General features: G+C 37.5%; 2 protein-coding genes across 3 annotated transcripts in view; one reads left to right on the forward strand and one right to left on the reverse strand.

Annotated features, from left to right (window-relative positions):
- Positions 1 to 14389, forward strand: part of NUDT6 (nudix hydrolase 6) — a 31749-nt gene extending 17360 nt beyond the window's left edge. For both annotated transcript variants that reach the window (XM_049097374.1, XM_035702040.2), the window contains 2 exons: positions 9398 to 9452; positions 13721 to 14389. In XM_049097374.1, the coding sequence (XP_048953331.1) occupies positions 9398 to 9452; positions 13721 to 14118 (453 nt within the window). In that variant the 3' untranslated portion in view covers positions 14119 to 14389. The remainder of the gene's footprint in view (positions 1 to 9397; positions 9453 to 13720) is intronic.
- Positions 8864 to 15556, reverse strand: part of FGF2 (fibroblast growth factor 2) — a 65781-nt gene continuing 59088 nt past the window's right edge. Inside the window, exon 3 of the mRNA XM_035702063.2 lies at positions 8864 to 14771. Coding sequence (XP_035557956.2) covers positions 14586 to 14771 — 186 coding nt within the window. The 3' untranslated portion in view covers positions 8864 to 14585. The remainder of the gene's footprint in view (positions 14772 to 15556) is intronic.

Raw genomic sequence — 15556 nt, forward strand, 5'->3', positions numbered from 1 at the left:
GACAAATGATTTAACAGGTTCAGTTTGTAGAAATCAAACTTCTGGAGTGATATGTATTGCAGCAGTTTAAAAGGAAAGAATTGAGTTGAGTTATACTTTTAAAACAGGGCAATAGTCAAAACTATGTAGAGGCATACCTCTTTTTATTATGCTTTGCTTTATTGTATTCTCAGATACTGTGGTTTTTACAAATTGAAGGTTTATGGCAACCCTACATCAAGCAGCTGCCAGTGCCATTTTTCAACAGCATTTGCTCACTTTGTGTCTCTGTCACATTTTGGCAGTTCTCACAATATTTCAGAATTTTTCATTATGACTACATTTGTTTTGTTTTTAACTTTCTCTTTTTTTTTAAGATTTTATTTATTCATGAGAGACACAGAGAAAGAGAGAGAGAGAGAAGCAGAGACACAGGCAGAGGGAGAAGCAGGCTCCATGCAGGGAGCCTGACGCGGGACTCGATCCCAGAACTCCAGGATCATGTCCCAGGTTGAAGGCGGGCGCTAAACTGCTGAGCCACCCGGGCTGCCCTCATTATGACTATATTTGTTATGGTGATCTGTGACCAGTGACCTTTGATATTATTGTAATTGTTTTGGGGTACCACAAACTACCCATATAAGACCACAAATCTAATCATCAATAACTGTATGTGTGCTGACTGCTCCACCTACCAGCTATTCCTCCTCCCTCTCTCCTACCCTCACTCCCTCTCTCTCCTCTCTCTCTGTCTTCCCCTGCTCCTCCTCCCTCTCCAGTTCTCCCCCCCCCCCACCATGCTGTCTCTCTGCCCCCTCGGGCCTTCCTATTCCCTTAGTCACAACAATTTTGAAATTAGACTAATAACTGTACAGTGGCCTCCAAGTGGTCAAGTGAAAGGAAATGTCATACATCTCTCACTTTAAATCAAAAGCTAGAAATGAGTAAGCTTAGTAAGGCATGTTGAAACTCAAGACAGGCTGAAAACTAGGCCTTTGACACAAAACAGTTAGCCAAGTTGTGAATGCAAAGGAGAAGTCCTAGAAGGAAGTTAAAAGTGCTACTCCAGTGAACACACAAATGATAAGAAAGTGAAGCAGCCTGTTGCTGATACGGAAAAAGTTTTAGTGGTCTGGATAGAAGATCAAAGCAGCCACAACATTCCCTTAAGCCAAAGCCTAATCCAGAACAAGGCCCTAACTCTTCAATTCTATGAAGACTAAGAGAGGTGAGGAAGCTGCAGAAAAGTTTGAAGCTAGCAGAGGTCAATTCATGAGATTTAAGGAAAGAAGCCATCTCCATGACATAAAACTCCAAAGTGAAGCAGCAAGTGCTGATACAGAAGCTACAGCAAGTTATCCAGAAGACTTAGGATAATTTATAAAGGAAGCTATACTAAAAAACAGGCTTTCAATGTAGACGAAACAGCCTTCTATTGGAAGAAGATGCCATCTAGAACTTTCCTGACCAGAGAGGAAAAGTCAATGCCTGGCTTCAAAGCTTCAAATGACAGGTTGACACTCTTGTTAGGGGCTAGTGTAGCTGGTGACTTTAAGTTCAAACCAGTGTTCAGTTACCATTCCAAAAATCCTAAGGCCCTTAAGAACTGTGCTAAATCTATTCTACCTGTGCTTTCTAAATGGAACAACAAAGCCTGGATGACAGCATAGCTGGTTATAACATAGTTTTACCAAATACATTAAGCACACTGTTGAGAACTACTGCTCAGAAAAAAAGATCTCTTTCAAAATATGACTGCTCATTGACAGTGCACCTGGTCATCCAAGAGCTCTAACGGAAATGTGCGGTGAGATTCACAAGATCCATTGTGTAGCCCATGGACCAAGGACTCATTTCAGCTTTCAAGTCTTATTGCTTAATAAATACATTTTTTAAGGCTAGAGCTGCCATGACTCCTGAATCCTCTGATGGATCTGGGCAAACTGAAAACCTTCCAAAATAAGGCTTTTTTCATCTACATTGAGAATCTGTTTAGTGTAGCCACTTTCATTAATTATCTCAAATCTTGAAATGGATTGTACTCCTGGTGAAGATGCTATGAGGATTATTGAAGTGACAACAGAGAATTTAAAATATTATATAAATTTAGTTGATAAAGTAGCAGCAGAGTCTGACTGAATTGACTCCCATTTTAAAGAAGTTTGGTGGGTAAAATGCTATTTAACAGCATTGCATGCTATAGAGAAATCTTTCATGAAAGGAAGAGTCAGTAGATATAGCAAACTTTATTATTGTTTTAATAAGTTGCCACAGCTACCCCAGGCTTCAGCAGCCACCACCCTCCCTGATCAATCAGTAGCCATCAGCACAGAGGCTTGACCCTCTACCAGCAGAAAGATTATGACTTGTGCTCTATATTATATAGTTACTTTAAACATCTTAGCTACCTATTACATCCTCATTTCACAGACTGGGAAATATAACCAGAGTTAAGTCATCAACTATTATTGGGAAGAACTTTTCTCCTACCAACTGGGGGAGTACTTCCTGAACAACCAGGAGTAGGGGTTTGTATATCAGAAAAGGGGAAGGGAGAGATAGGACTTCTGTGTGAAATATGTATGGCAGCTTCTGATGTTTGTTTATGCAGTGTCCCATCTAGGTGCTAAACGTTAGTTTCCTTCCTGGCCAGAAGCTGGCACCAAGTGGATTTATGGCAGCATCTGTTGAGAAAATTCTGCCTTTAACCAGATAAGGGAAACTCTGAAAAGGCTTCTTTGTGCATCTTGCTATATCTCAGATGTCTTCAGTTCAAAGTCATCTTTATGTCAGTCTGGTGGGTTGTGTTCCTTCATTTGGAACTACACATAGCTAACTCAACAAATGCTGTTCAGCTGCTGCTGCTATCTCTGGAGCTCAAAAGGGCCTAGAACCTGAACCCCTGAGAAGGAGGCCTCAGCTGATTGGATGCCTTTGGGGAGGGGCTGCACAATGAAGTTTATGTCGGAAATGCGAGGAAAACTCCAAACTGGATTTGGCTGATGCTCTGGATAGGAACTGCCACTGCCAGAATGAAGCAGCATTTCTAAGGCAATCCAGATCCACAAGCACATGAAGAGCCCACAGGAAGCAGACAGAAGGAGCTAGTCCCTTCTTTCTGCTCCAGCCTTACAGTCTGTGGGTAGAGCCTCAGACTGAATTCAAAGGAATCAACTGGCAAAGCAGAAATTGGCTAGAGGGGTCCCGGTTCCAGCATTAGTAGAGGGAACACGAAGGGTGGGTTTGAAGCAAAGAGACAATAGCAGCATCAACTTAATAGAAATGCACATTCTTAGGCCTCACCCCAGACCTGATGAATTAGAAATGCTGAGAATGGGATGCCTGGTGGCTCAGCTGTTGACCCGTCTGTCTTTGGCATAGGGCGTGATCCCGAGGTCCTGGGATCAAGTACTGCATCGGGCTCCCCACAGGGAGTCTGCTTCTCCCTCTGCCTGTGTCTCTGCCTCTCTCTGTGTTTCTCATGAATAAATAAATATTTTTAGAAAAGAGAAAAAAAGAAATGCTGGGGATGCTGCTCAGCAATTTTTGTGTTAAGAAGCACCCCTAGCTTGGGCAACCCTGGTGGCTCAGCGGTTTAGTGCCACCCTCAGCCCAGGGCGTGATCCTGGGGACCCGGGATTGAGTCCCACGTCGGGCTCCCCACATGGAGCCTGCTTCTCCCTCTGCCTGTGCCTCTCTCTCTCTCTCTCTCTCTCTATTAAATAAATAAAAAATCTTAAAAAAAAAAAAAAAGCACCCCTAGCTTGACTCAGGTACAAGTCAAGTGTGAGAGCCAACAAACTAGAATACTGGTCTTCCAATCTTTTCATTTGCTGATTTTCAAACTTGCTAATGATGGGTTCTTTAAGAATGAGAAAGAGCTACTTTTCAAAATCTAGTTGTGGTCCCCCCTGCTTCTAGGAAAATCCAAAGTATATAAGACTTTGGTTTCTTTATGAATTAAGTAGGAATGATACTCCTACTTAGGGATTTGATTTCTTTTTAAGTTATAAACAAACTATCTCTTGAGCAATAAAATATAAAAACTGAGTATTCGTATATAGTTCAATGTTGTAATAAAAAGTATAAAATGAGACACTGAATCATATCTAGTATCTAGAATTATTTTAGTATTAGGTATAATTTAAGTAGAAATGATAGTTACTAACCATAAATAATATTTAGCATTATTTTCAGGTATCTGAGCCAGTTTTTCTCCTTCCCCTTAAGTGTCTCATTCTCCCAAGCAATAGTATAAAGTGTTTCTTGTAGAGAAAGTTTAACCCTCACCACGAACATATGCATACACTGAAATACAAATCCAAAAATGATAATTAAAACTCATCCTTTTTCCTTTCCAACTCATATATTCCATTCCTTTGTTCCTGCCCCATGATTTTGAGAAATGAAAAATCTAATAGTGGCTAAAGAGCTGAATTAACAGTAGGAACCTATTCATTCATTCACTAAACATTACTGAGTTCTACACATACCACATTGCAGACTCTCTTCTAAACAGTAAGCAAACATTAGTGAACAAAGTGAAGTTTCTACATGTGGAGCTTATATTTGAATAAGATACAAATAATAAGTAAATAAATATATATAAGTTGGTGGTAGGTGTTAAGAAAAATACAGTGGTACATGGAGAAGGAGTGACTGGGCTTGCCAAATTGTGCATTAATTTCTGTATGCCCCACTGGTCTAGCACTCCATAAATTTTTGTTGAAAGAACAAACATATTAAGACATCTCTATAGTAGCTTCTGTCTCACTGGCAACGGTGATAATACTGTAGCTAGTGAGATTTATCTAAACACAGTAGCTCTGAATTCTGAAAAGTGAGAGTAGTAGCATTGAAGATTAGAATAGTGAAAATAAAAATCAAATTTCTGGCATTCAGCCAAGTTGGAATAAGGGAAAGACAGAAGAAGATCAGATCATAGAAGAGAACCAAAAGGAAGAAGCTAGCAGGTCTGTACTTTTTCTTTTCCTTTTATTTTAAGACAGAGAATATTTTATTCAAACCCATCAGAGAAATGGACAACTTGGATCTGTAACAAAGCATGGTATTTTAAAGCATAGGTCAGTAATCGTATATGAGTATACACTGCTACATACAAATTACTGACCAGAGCACAACTTTTCAGTGTTCAAAAAAGAATAAGCTTCCCTATAAAAGCAGCACCTTTGTGACATTTTTAATATTCCTCTCCTTCTTCACCCTCTCCTTCCAACAGAATCCACACCAACTTCCTCATAATCCTTCTCAAGGGCATGCCCCCACTACATACCAGTGAACAAAAGTACACTTAGCATACATCAGGTTATACTTGTGGTCCAGGTGAGCCCAGTCCTCAGCAATGGCTGTGGTGTTGCTCAGCATACACATAGCTCACTGTACTTAAACAAGGTCTCTCCCAGGTACCACACTGGGAGGCTGGTAATACCAACATGGAAGCCAGTGGGGCACCGGTCCACACACTGGATGGTATGCTTGGTCTTGATGGTGGCAATGGCAGCACTGCTATCTTTGGGAACTGAGTTGTCATGATACAGCAGGCAGGAAGACATGTATTTACCATGGTTAGAGTCACATTTCACCATCTAGTTGACTGGCTCAAAGCATGCATTGGTGATCTGTGCTACAGAAAGCTGTCCATGGTAGGTTTTTCTCAACAGAGATGACAAGGGCATATGTGGCCAAGGAGAAGTGGATGTAGGGATAGGGCACCAGGTGGGTCTGGAATTGTATCAGATCAATATTCAGGGCTCCATCAAATCTGAGGGAAGCAGGGATGGAGGAAAGACACAATTTGACCTATCAACCTGTACGCTGGGCGTTTAATGTCAAAATTTCTCTAACAGATGATAGCCTTATGGGGTCTCCCTTGTATGTTACTGTTTTCTTTTCTCTTGCTGCTTGTAAAATTTTCTATCACTATTTTTGCCATTTTAATTACTTGTGTCTTGGTGTGGACCACCTTAGTTTGCTTTTGTTAGAGGCTCTCTGTGCATCCTGGATGTGAATTTCTGTTACCTTCCCCAGATTCAGAAAGATTTCATCTATTATTTCTTCAAATAAATTCTCTGGGCCCTATTGTCTCTTCTTATGGGGACTCCTATAATATGAACATTAATATGCTTGATGGTATCACGAAGTTCCCTGTTTTCATTTTTTTTTTAATTTTATTTATTTATTTATTTATTTAGTTAGTTAGTTAGTTAGTTAGTTAGTTATGAGAGGCACAGAGAGCAGAGACATAGGCTGAGGGAGAAGCAGGCTTCCTGCAGGTAGCCAGATGTGGGATTCCATCTCAGGACCCTGGGATCACGACCTGAGCCAAAGGCAGATGCTCAACCACTGAGCCACCCAGATGCGGTTTTCATTTTCTATTATTACTTTTTCTCTCTCCTGTTCAGCTTGTTTGCTTTCCATTACTTTGTCTTCCCAGTTGCTTATCTATTCTTCTGCTTCCTCTAATCTCTTATTTATTCCATCTAGTATATTTCTAATTTCATTTATTGTGTTCTTCATCTCTGCTTGGTTCTTTTTTACATTTTCTATTTCTTGCATGTTTCATTGAGGTCTTCCACTCTTTTCTCAAGTCCCATACCTTTATGACCATTACTTTAAATTCTCTATCATGCATATGCCTTTTCACTGTTTTGTTTAGTTTCTTGCTGTCATTTTGTCCTGTTCCTTCATTTGGGACACATTCCTTTGTCTTCTCATTTTGTCTGACTCACTGTGTCTGCTGTGTGTTGAGAAAATCACCTCCATCTCTTGTTCTTAAAAGTAGTGGCCTTATGAAATAGTAGTCCTGGAGTATCCTGCTCACCAAAACTTGGCTCTTCAAGGGTGTCTCTTATGTATATTGCATGTGCCCTGCTATTGTAATTGAGCCACTTTTGTATTAGTCCAATCATGGGTCTTTTCCTATTGTGGACAGGGTTTGGTCCCTGTGTTGTACTAGTTTTGGTCTGCCTTGGGCTTGCAATGAGTCAGTCCAGGCATTTGCCAGAGGTACAGTAGCATTGAACTGCTGAGTACTTCTTGTGTTATCTAGGTGTATCATGGGATGAGGTGAGCTTAGGGTCCTCTTACTCAGCCATCTTCCCTGGAAGCTGCTGTTAGTATTTATATTGCTAAGCCCAGTTATGGGAATGTGTTTTTTTAATAACCTAAAATTATATGGTCAGTTAATTTATGACAAAGGAGACAAGAATGTACAATGGGGAAGGATGGTCTCTTCAATAAATGGTGCTAGGAAAACTGGAGAGCCAAATGTAAAAGAATAAAATTGGACTACTTTTTAAAACCATATACAAAAACTCAAAATGGATTAGAGACCTAAATGGGAAGTGGCACCCGGGTAGCTCAGTCAGTTAAATATCTGACTCTTGATTTCAGTTGAGGTCGTGATCTCAAGATTGTGAGATCAAGCCATGTCAGGCTCCAGGCTCAGAGGAGTCTGCTTCTCTCCCCACCATGCTCCTTTGCTCCCATCCCCCCTCCCCGTGAGCACCTACACTTTCACTCTCTCAAATAAATAAGTAGATCTTAAAAAAAAAAAAAAAAAAAAAAAAAACTTTAAAAAATCTTTAAAAAACCTAAATGGGAGTATGTTTTAATACTAAAAAGGTGAGAAGATATATTTCTTCCTCCACTGATCATATCTGCAACATTAACCAGGTTTTTCAAATCACTTAACTTAGATCTTTCTACCTACCACTTTGACCTAACCACAGGCTCAAGCTTTCTGCAGGGGTGGAGAAAGCTTTTTTCCAAACAAGTTCTTTAAACCTAAGTGGTGCCGGAAAATACCACAAACTACCACAAAAATACTTAATCTTTCCATACCTACATTTTATGAAATAATCAAAATCAAATTTGTGTAAGCTGTTTTCAATCCCTATATCTAGCATTTCCCCCCTTCTACTAAGTTCATAATTTAATCAGCAATTTCCAATTGTTTTATACTCAAGTCTAAATAAACATTTTATTTTTTAAAGTTTTTATTTATTTATTCATGAGAGACACAGAGAGAGAGAGGCAAAGACACAGGCAGAGGGAGAAGCAGGCTCTGTGCAGAGAGCTGATGTGGGACTCAATCCCTGTACTCCAGCATCACGCCCTGAGCCAAAGGCAGACGCTCAACTACTGAGCCACCCAGGCGTCCCTCTAGATGAACATTTTAAATTATTCTTTAGGGAAGCATTTTCTGCCCCATTATAACATTCTTTTGCTCAATTTCACTACCATAAGTTCTATTTCTAAAATCCTATCAGGAAAAAGACTGCATAGTTTCTGTAGAAACTGCTTCTGGAACCATTTCAAAACAATCCCAAAGACAGTGTATTAATGTAGAGATATATTTCTACATTAATAAAATATGCTTTATAAATTAATCTCAAGTCTGAGCCAGACACAGAAGGGTGAAAAGCCTGAATTCTATATCCACATAATCAACAGTCTGTGGAAACTGGGACCCATGCCATTGGTCTCCAACTTAGCACAGTTGGGAAATGACACATTCTTTATACAGCACTCATCCAGGAAATGCGTGGGTCAAAAAGCACACCAGTAAAAGGTTCATAAACTTGTTTTATGAATGAAGTATAAAGTATACTGACTCCAAGCTGCAGCCCCTTTGAGTACATAATTTTTCAGTCATTCTCCAGTTTTTATGTTAACAGATAGATCTATTTATCTACCTATCTATATATCGGGGAAAAAATGTCAACCATAAGAATATTGTCCCATGCCATTTCATAATTATTGATAATCAGTTTTCCAAATGTGCCCTCATTCTAAGATCATGCCTTCCCACCTGCCCTGTCCACCAAAAAATGAAATGATACACACACAAAACAATGCAAACTTATACTTATCAAATTTATTCATACTACCCACGAAAAGCAATTACATTTGTACATAAAATCATTAACACAGAACAAGAGAAATCTGATTAGACATACAATACAGAAAAATAAGTGTGAAAATTAAAAATAGCATTTTAGTTATTAAACTTATACTGTACTTTCTACTTATTTATAGCAGCATCTGTATGATTCCTCTATCTGTTAATAGTTAACTAGCAGCAAAATTTTAAAAATTACACAAACTCAGTAGATGTTTCCCTCCACTGTTTCATTCAAACAGAATTTATCACATTAATCAAACAAAACCACATCTATTTCCTAAAGAAAAAAATAGGAAAATATTTCATAAGTTACCAGTTTCCCCCAAGAAAAAGAAAGGGTGGAGTGTGAAAGGAAGGTGAAAGAAATTTGCATGCAATTACCAAAAAGTAAATTCTCAGCCTCTTGACGAATTATGGGTGGATTTTGTGGAGTCTCCGTGTGTGTTAGTGAATGAAGCTATGTTAACTTTATTTCCTGACTTTATGTTGCAGTTGAAAAATATGTGGAAGTTTCCAGGAGGCCTGTCAGAGCCTGGAGAAGATATTGGTGTGTACACCTTACATATTTTTAACTGGCTTGAAAATGTTCAGGAAATTTGTGTTTACTTTTTTGCTCTATAGCTGAAAATAAGATTTAAAATTTTCTAACTGGTTTATACTGAGAAATTTCAGAGAGGTTTCTTCAGAGCTACTACAAAATTAGCAGCAAAACTTGTAATATTACAACTTACCCCACTAGTATAAAAAATACCATTAGGAGCACAACACCTATTCTGTTTAGAATTGCTCCTAGGTTAATTTGTTTGAAATAAAAAGCTTTGGGGATCCCTGGGTGGCTCAGCGGTTTAGCGCCTCCCTTTGGCCCAGGGCGTGATTCTGGAGACCCGGGATCGAGTCCCGCATCAGGCGCCCTGCATGGAGCCTGCTTCTCTCTCTGCGTGTGTCTCTGTGTCTCTCTCTCTCTCTCTCTCTGTCTCTCATGAATAAATAAATAAAATATTAAAAAAAAAAAAGAAAAAGCTTTGCATATACATTAGGAAATTTTAGCAATAAGGGTTATTTTGGATTTGACTAATATTGTTACTGGAATTAAACTATAAGAAAACACAAATTCTTGACCATTTCACCCCACAAGGATGAACAGTAACTTTTAAATGAACCTCAAAATAAGTATTTATAAAGTCACCTATAGAGCAGTAGTGACTTAATTCTCCTCTTTATTTACTATTTATTTTAAATAGGAAGTCAAACTTAGTAAAATGTCCCATACAAGAAAGTCTCAAATGAGAATTCCCTAAAACAACTTCCTGAGCTCAATCAGCTCTTGTTTTTCAAACAAGAAAATGTGAAATAAGCTAAGAACTCTCCATGTTACTGATTTTACAGTAAATAGAAGAAAGAATAAAGACAGAGTTTTCCTACCTATTCCTGACCCTTGACTGGGTCAAATGCAGTCTGCATCATAATAAATCAAGATGCCTCATTTGATCTCAGTATTATTTCTCCATGATTTTTTTTCTCATATGCATGTCCCCTACTTAGCCAACATTTATATATAAAGGCAACTTCCTAGGTTCTTTATAAATATTTAAAAATGTATATATATTTGAAACTTGATTTTTTAAAAATGTTACCCAGATGAAAATGCCCTGTAAACAGTAAATAGCCAACTCCTAACAAACCATAAGTAAATTTACTACACTGAGATATGTCCATAGCAAATTTTGGCCTTAAGGATCTTCTGCCTAGATTCTATTGCTTAGGTCTTCTGTTGAAATAACAGATTTTGTGGTGGTGCAAGTAGTGAAAGAGAGGGCCACTTATTTTGGAACACCTAATTATTTCATACTATCCTTATGTGATATATGAGAGTGTGTGTGAACTAGTTAAATTTATGTCTTACATCCTTACCCAATCCATATTGGACAAAAATCAGGCTACAGGAAGTATGTTTAGCTTCCTGTAGCTTGCCTTCTTAAATTAATTGACTTTTTCCTTTTGAGTTTTTATGGATCTTGTGAATTTTCAGTTTACTTATATTTAAATGCAAATGAAGAACACATTTTCAAGTCAAGTATACATAATTTTAGGTTTAAGTGTACTCCAGAACACTTCAAGTCCAAATTAAAAACAACAAAAAAAGTAGTGAATTCTGAATTAAGTATTTGTGGTTGGCACAACCACCCCACCTATCTAGAGAGCATATATATACCTCAACCATGAGGAGTTACAAGAAAAGCAGATGGCATTCATCATATTGCTTAGGAGTATGTAAATTAAAGCTTTCCCTTAGAACTGATAAAACCCTGAAAGCAGCTAGAAATGATAACTGACAATAGAGTTCTGGAGACTATGTCCATATTAGAGCATTTCTGTCTTATAACACAACAGAATATCCTTGAGGATGAGCCAAATTACCTAAGTATTGAAATTATTTTCTTTAAACTCTGTATTTAGGAGTGTATTTATTTTAGGAATACAACCATCACAAATGTGCACACATTCATATTAGCTCTTGAGTAGTAAACTCTAGTTAACTGGGAAACACGTTTGTTTGGAATCCTTCATTCTTTGATAATACTAGGTAAATGAAGCACTTAAAAAAATTAAGGGGGGGCGGTGGCATATATAAAATAGAATACAATCTTCAGGCTTTAATATAATACCCTAATAGTACAAAAGTATCTACAAGGTTAAAAACAGAGAAAATGCCTTCCTAAAAAATCATCATTACCATCGACAGGAAGAGAATCTCCTGCATGGTCAAAGGACCAGAAAGCAGCAGGGGGTCTGTTCAGAGCTCATCAGTGCACCAGAATCAGAGGGAAACACCAGGGAAACCCACATTCTGCACAGTTTTTCCTATTTTATTTCAACCTGATCCTATTGTTAAATATTACAAACTAGAAATAACAAAATAAACTCCATTTCACTGTCCCGTAACTAAACAAAAACACTGTGACATATTTAAACATATCTCTCAATCAGCAAAAATAAAAATGAAAACTTCTTGGTTTTTCCTATGTTCCTTAAACATATAAAATAGTAAATGTTATTTCACTTGAGCTTACAGTACATTAAAATAAAGGTACAACAGAATAAAGCAGTTTATCTGGATAATAAAATCTAAATTCATGGCAAAAAAGCTGTGGGGTAAAGATTTCCATTTTGAGGAGGAAGGAGTCACTCATATCCTGGATGAAAAAGCACTTATATACCCAGTCAATTTTTAGTCTAGTCAATAATATGTTGACTCAAGTTAAACTGATCAAACTACCCAGGCGGTGCTGATTTCTAATCAACAGCTAAGGTGACTGCTGAGTAAGGTAGATTCACTCACTAGTCTGTCCTGTGCCTCCATGATACATAAAAAGGCTAGATTCCAAATGAAATGCCAAATTCTTGATTAGTTGTAGTAAGAGCTTAACGGAACCCCCATGGTTATTTTTTTTAAAGTGCTAACAGAGTAAACATTTAAACAATAAATTGTAAATCTCATTTGCTGATTTCACTTAAGACTAGTGCCACAACCTGTAACAAATTTAATAACAAACATCTATTGTATTCCCAGCTGAAAATTATCTTTCTTAAGGAAGATTTTCCTTTTATTCACATAAATTCCTTTTTTATGTTTTTAGTTTAAAACAGTAATTTCAAACCATGTTTAATCTATGAAAAATCTCAAGGGGAAGTCAGCATGTAATTAATTCAAAATGGTGGACAAATGTCTTACATTTTAGAACACTTTGTTTTTCCTGTGCATATTGCTATAGCTGTTTCTTAAAAAACAAACAAACATGAGCTTATGTAGGCAATTGTTAAGACAAGGCAATAGCCCAACTACAGGAAAATTGAGATTTTTTCCTTGATTTCTTCTTCCTTACCTATTCTTCACCAGTATAATTTTCTATTTGACAAGGAAATAGAAGCATTGAATAGAGGTCTTTGAACAAAAATCTATGCCTGTGACAATTGTGAAATTGGGAAGCTTCTAAGCAAACTGAGCAAAGAAGGCAGCTATTTAAAGAGTTTCTCATAAACACTTTAGGAGACAGTGACAAAGCATCACAAAATTAGAGAAAGCCCATTTAGGGGGTTCTTCTGGAGATTTAGAAAGAGCAACCACAGAAATATTAATGGCAATCAAAATCCTGTCCCAGAAATTTGCATAATATTGAAAAATCAACCTTATAAAATGTGAAATCCATGTCGTATTATAAAATTCTGTAAATTGCAAGCTTTTCTTTTTTTTTTTTTTTTTAACACTTTTGATAAAATAGTTCTTTGGAATCTCAAGAAACCAAGGAAATGCCAAAAATTACTAATGGGATTCCACTGACAGAATAATTAGGGGAGCATAACAAAATGGTTATAAATGAAACTGTTCTATGACTTTAGAGGCTTGACAGTCCCACCCAAGATCACCAGGAAGGTTTTGAACTTTTCACAGCTCAGTACATTCTGCAGCTCTACAGACAAAGGAAGAATGAATCAATTTTTCTCAATACTGATATGTATAAATTTAAGTAGTTTTGATGGATGATCACAAACAGGAAATAATGAAGAAATATGTAAGAATGTTAACTGCAAGAACCTGTATTTTCAACTTTTGGGAAATAGAGTCAGAAGAGGTTAAAAATGTGACCCCCAAAATATACATACCAGGTGGGTAAGTCTACAAATAGCAGCCAAAGAAATATTCGATATTTCAAAAGCTTCTAAGATATATAGTTGTAAGAAAATACTTTGGTATTTCAGGATGTCCAGAAGGCAAATCCAGATCCTTACTGATTTGTACACCTATCTTTTATGTAGGAGACACAGCAGTTCGAGAAGTTTTTGAAGAGACTGGTATAAAATCAGAGTTCAAGTCCCTCCTGAGCATTCGGCAACAGCACGCCAGTCCTGGAGCTTTTGGGAAGTCAGATATGTATATCATCTGTCGCTTAAAGCCATATTCATTCACCATAAATTTTTGCCAGCATGAATGCTTAAGGTGTGAATGGATGGATCTCAATGACCTGATCAAGACTGAAAATACAACTCCTATCACCAGCAGAGTTGCTAGGCTGCTGCTCTATGGGTATAGAGAAGGCTTTGACAAGATTGATTTCACCATGGAAGAACTTCCGGCAGTTTACACAGGCTTGTTCTATAAACTCTATCACAAGAAACTGCCAGACAATTACAGAACTATGACAGGAATGAATTAAATCCATATTTGCACATTTTAAAAAATCTTAAGTAAATTGTACATGCAGAAAAATGTGTGCCATATTATAAAAAGTAGTGGACATTTGGGGTTAACTAAATATCTGATTTTAATTTTCTCATGAGTATAATTTACATGAAGAAAACTTACTTGAAGAAAATGTGCAAATTTTAAAAGCCTCTTTTCAAATGAAGCAAATGTAAGAAAAAGATTGTAGCTCTAAGTAAGCTTCACTAGATAAAGGCAAATGCAATATAAAAGGTGGAAGTCTATACATTTTCCAGGCATTTTTGTTGCTTTTTCTTTAGTAAGGCAATGATTAAATATTTACTATTAGATAAAAGGTTATCTGACCATTTATCCAAACAGAGCAGATCACTGTACACATTTTTTCTTTTCTTCCATTAACAAATTTCTAAAATATACGTCTTCTTTCATGTGAAATGAGATAAGATGCTGCCATTTAGATCAGCTCTTAGCAGACATTGGAAGAAAAAGTATAGCTTTCTGCCCAGGTCCTGTTTTTGGTCCAAGTTTATACTGCCCAGTTCGTTTCAGTGCCACATACCAACTGGAGTATTTCCTTGACCGGTAAGTATTGTAGTTATTAGATTCCAATCGTTCAAAAAAGAAGCACTCGTCAGTAACACATTTCTGAAAAATAAAGGAAGAATTAATAGTTACTATTATATTTTCATATGAAATACTTAGGATAGTACACTGTCCATTCTGCTCAATCAGCAGTAGTGCTCTTGGCTTGAGCAGGACAGATTAGTTTGCAAGACTCAACAGGCCAAAGTCAGACAGGATCTAACTCTGTAGAGGGATGCAGGAAGGAACACAGCAAGCCAGTGGGAGAGCTTTCAAGCACATCTCTTCAGAGGAAGACTCCAAGGACCAATGTCCAGCCCCCACAATGGACAGGCCAGGTATTAGGCAGCAAGAGCACACCGCTGCTATAGGAACCACACTGCCTCAGACTGGAAACATCCCGTGAATGAACACAGATTTCACAAAGGGGGATACGCCCAGTAACAAAGAGCGCAGTACACTTAGTGGTTTCCGGTTAGGTATTTATGGTGCATCCATAGTCCTCCCAGTCCAGAGGCAGGTTACTGATTAGGGATCATTTTTCTTTTTATCAGGGTTCCATGAAAGTGCTAGAAGAGTAACCCAGAAGTACCTTCCTAAAGAAGAAGGGCTTTGTTGCTACTTTACTCACAGAAACAGAATCAATTCCTTAAACTATAGCAATGCTTTCCTAATGGTTAATGTTTCTAAGGCATAAAAAGAACAGTTTATTATACAGAAAATAGCTAATGTATATAATGCCAAAAAAAAGTATTGGAACATTACATCTGATGAATCATTATCTGTTAGTGTTTTGAGACTACTAAGTAACAAAGACCATACTGACTTCTGGCAGTGTCTTTCTTGTG

Source organism: Canis lupus, chromosome 19, assembly GCF_003254725.2.
Source record: "Canis lupus dingo isolate Sandy chromosome 19, ASM325472v2, whole genome shotgun sequence".
Taxonomy (NCBI): Eukaryota; Metazoa; Chordata; class Mammalia; order Carnivora; family Canidae; genus Canis; species Canis lupus.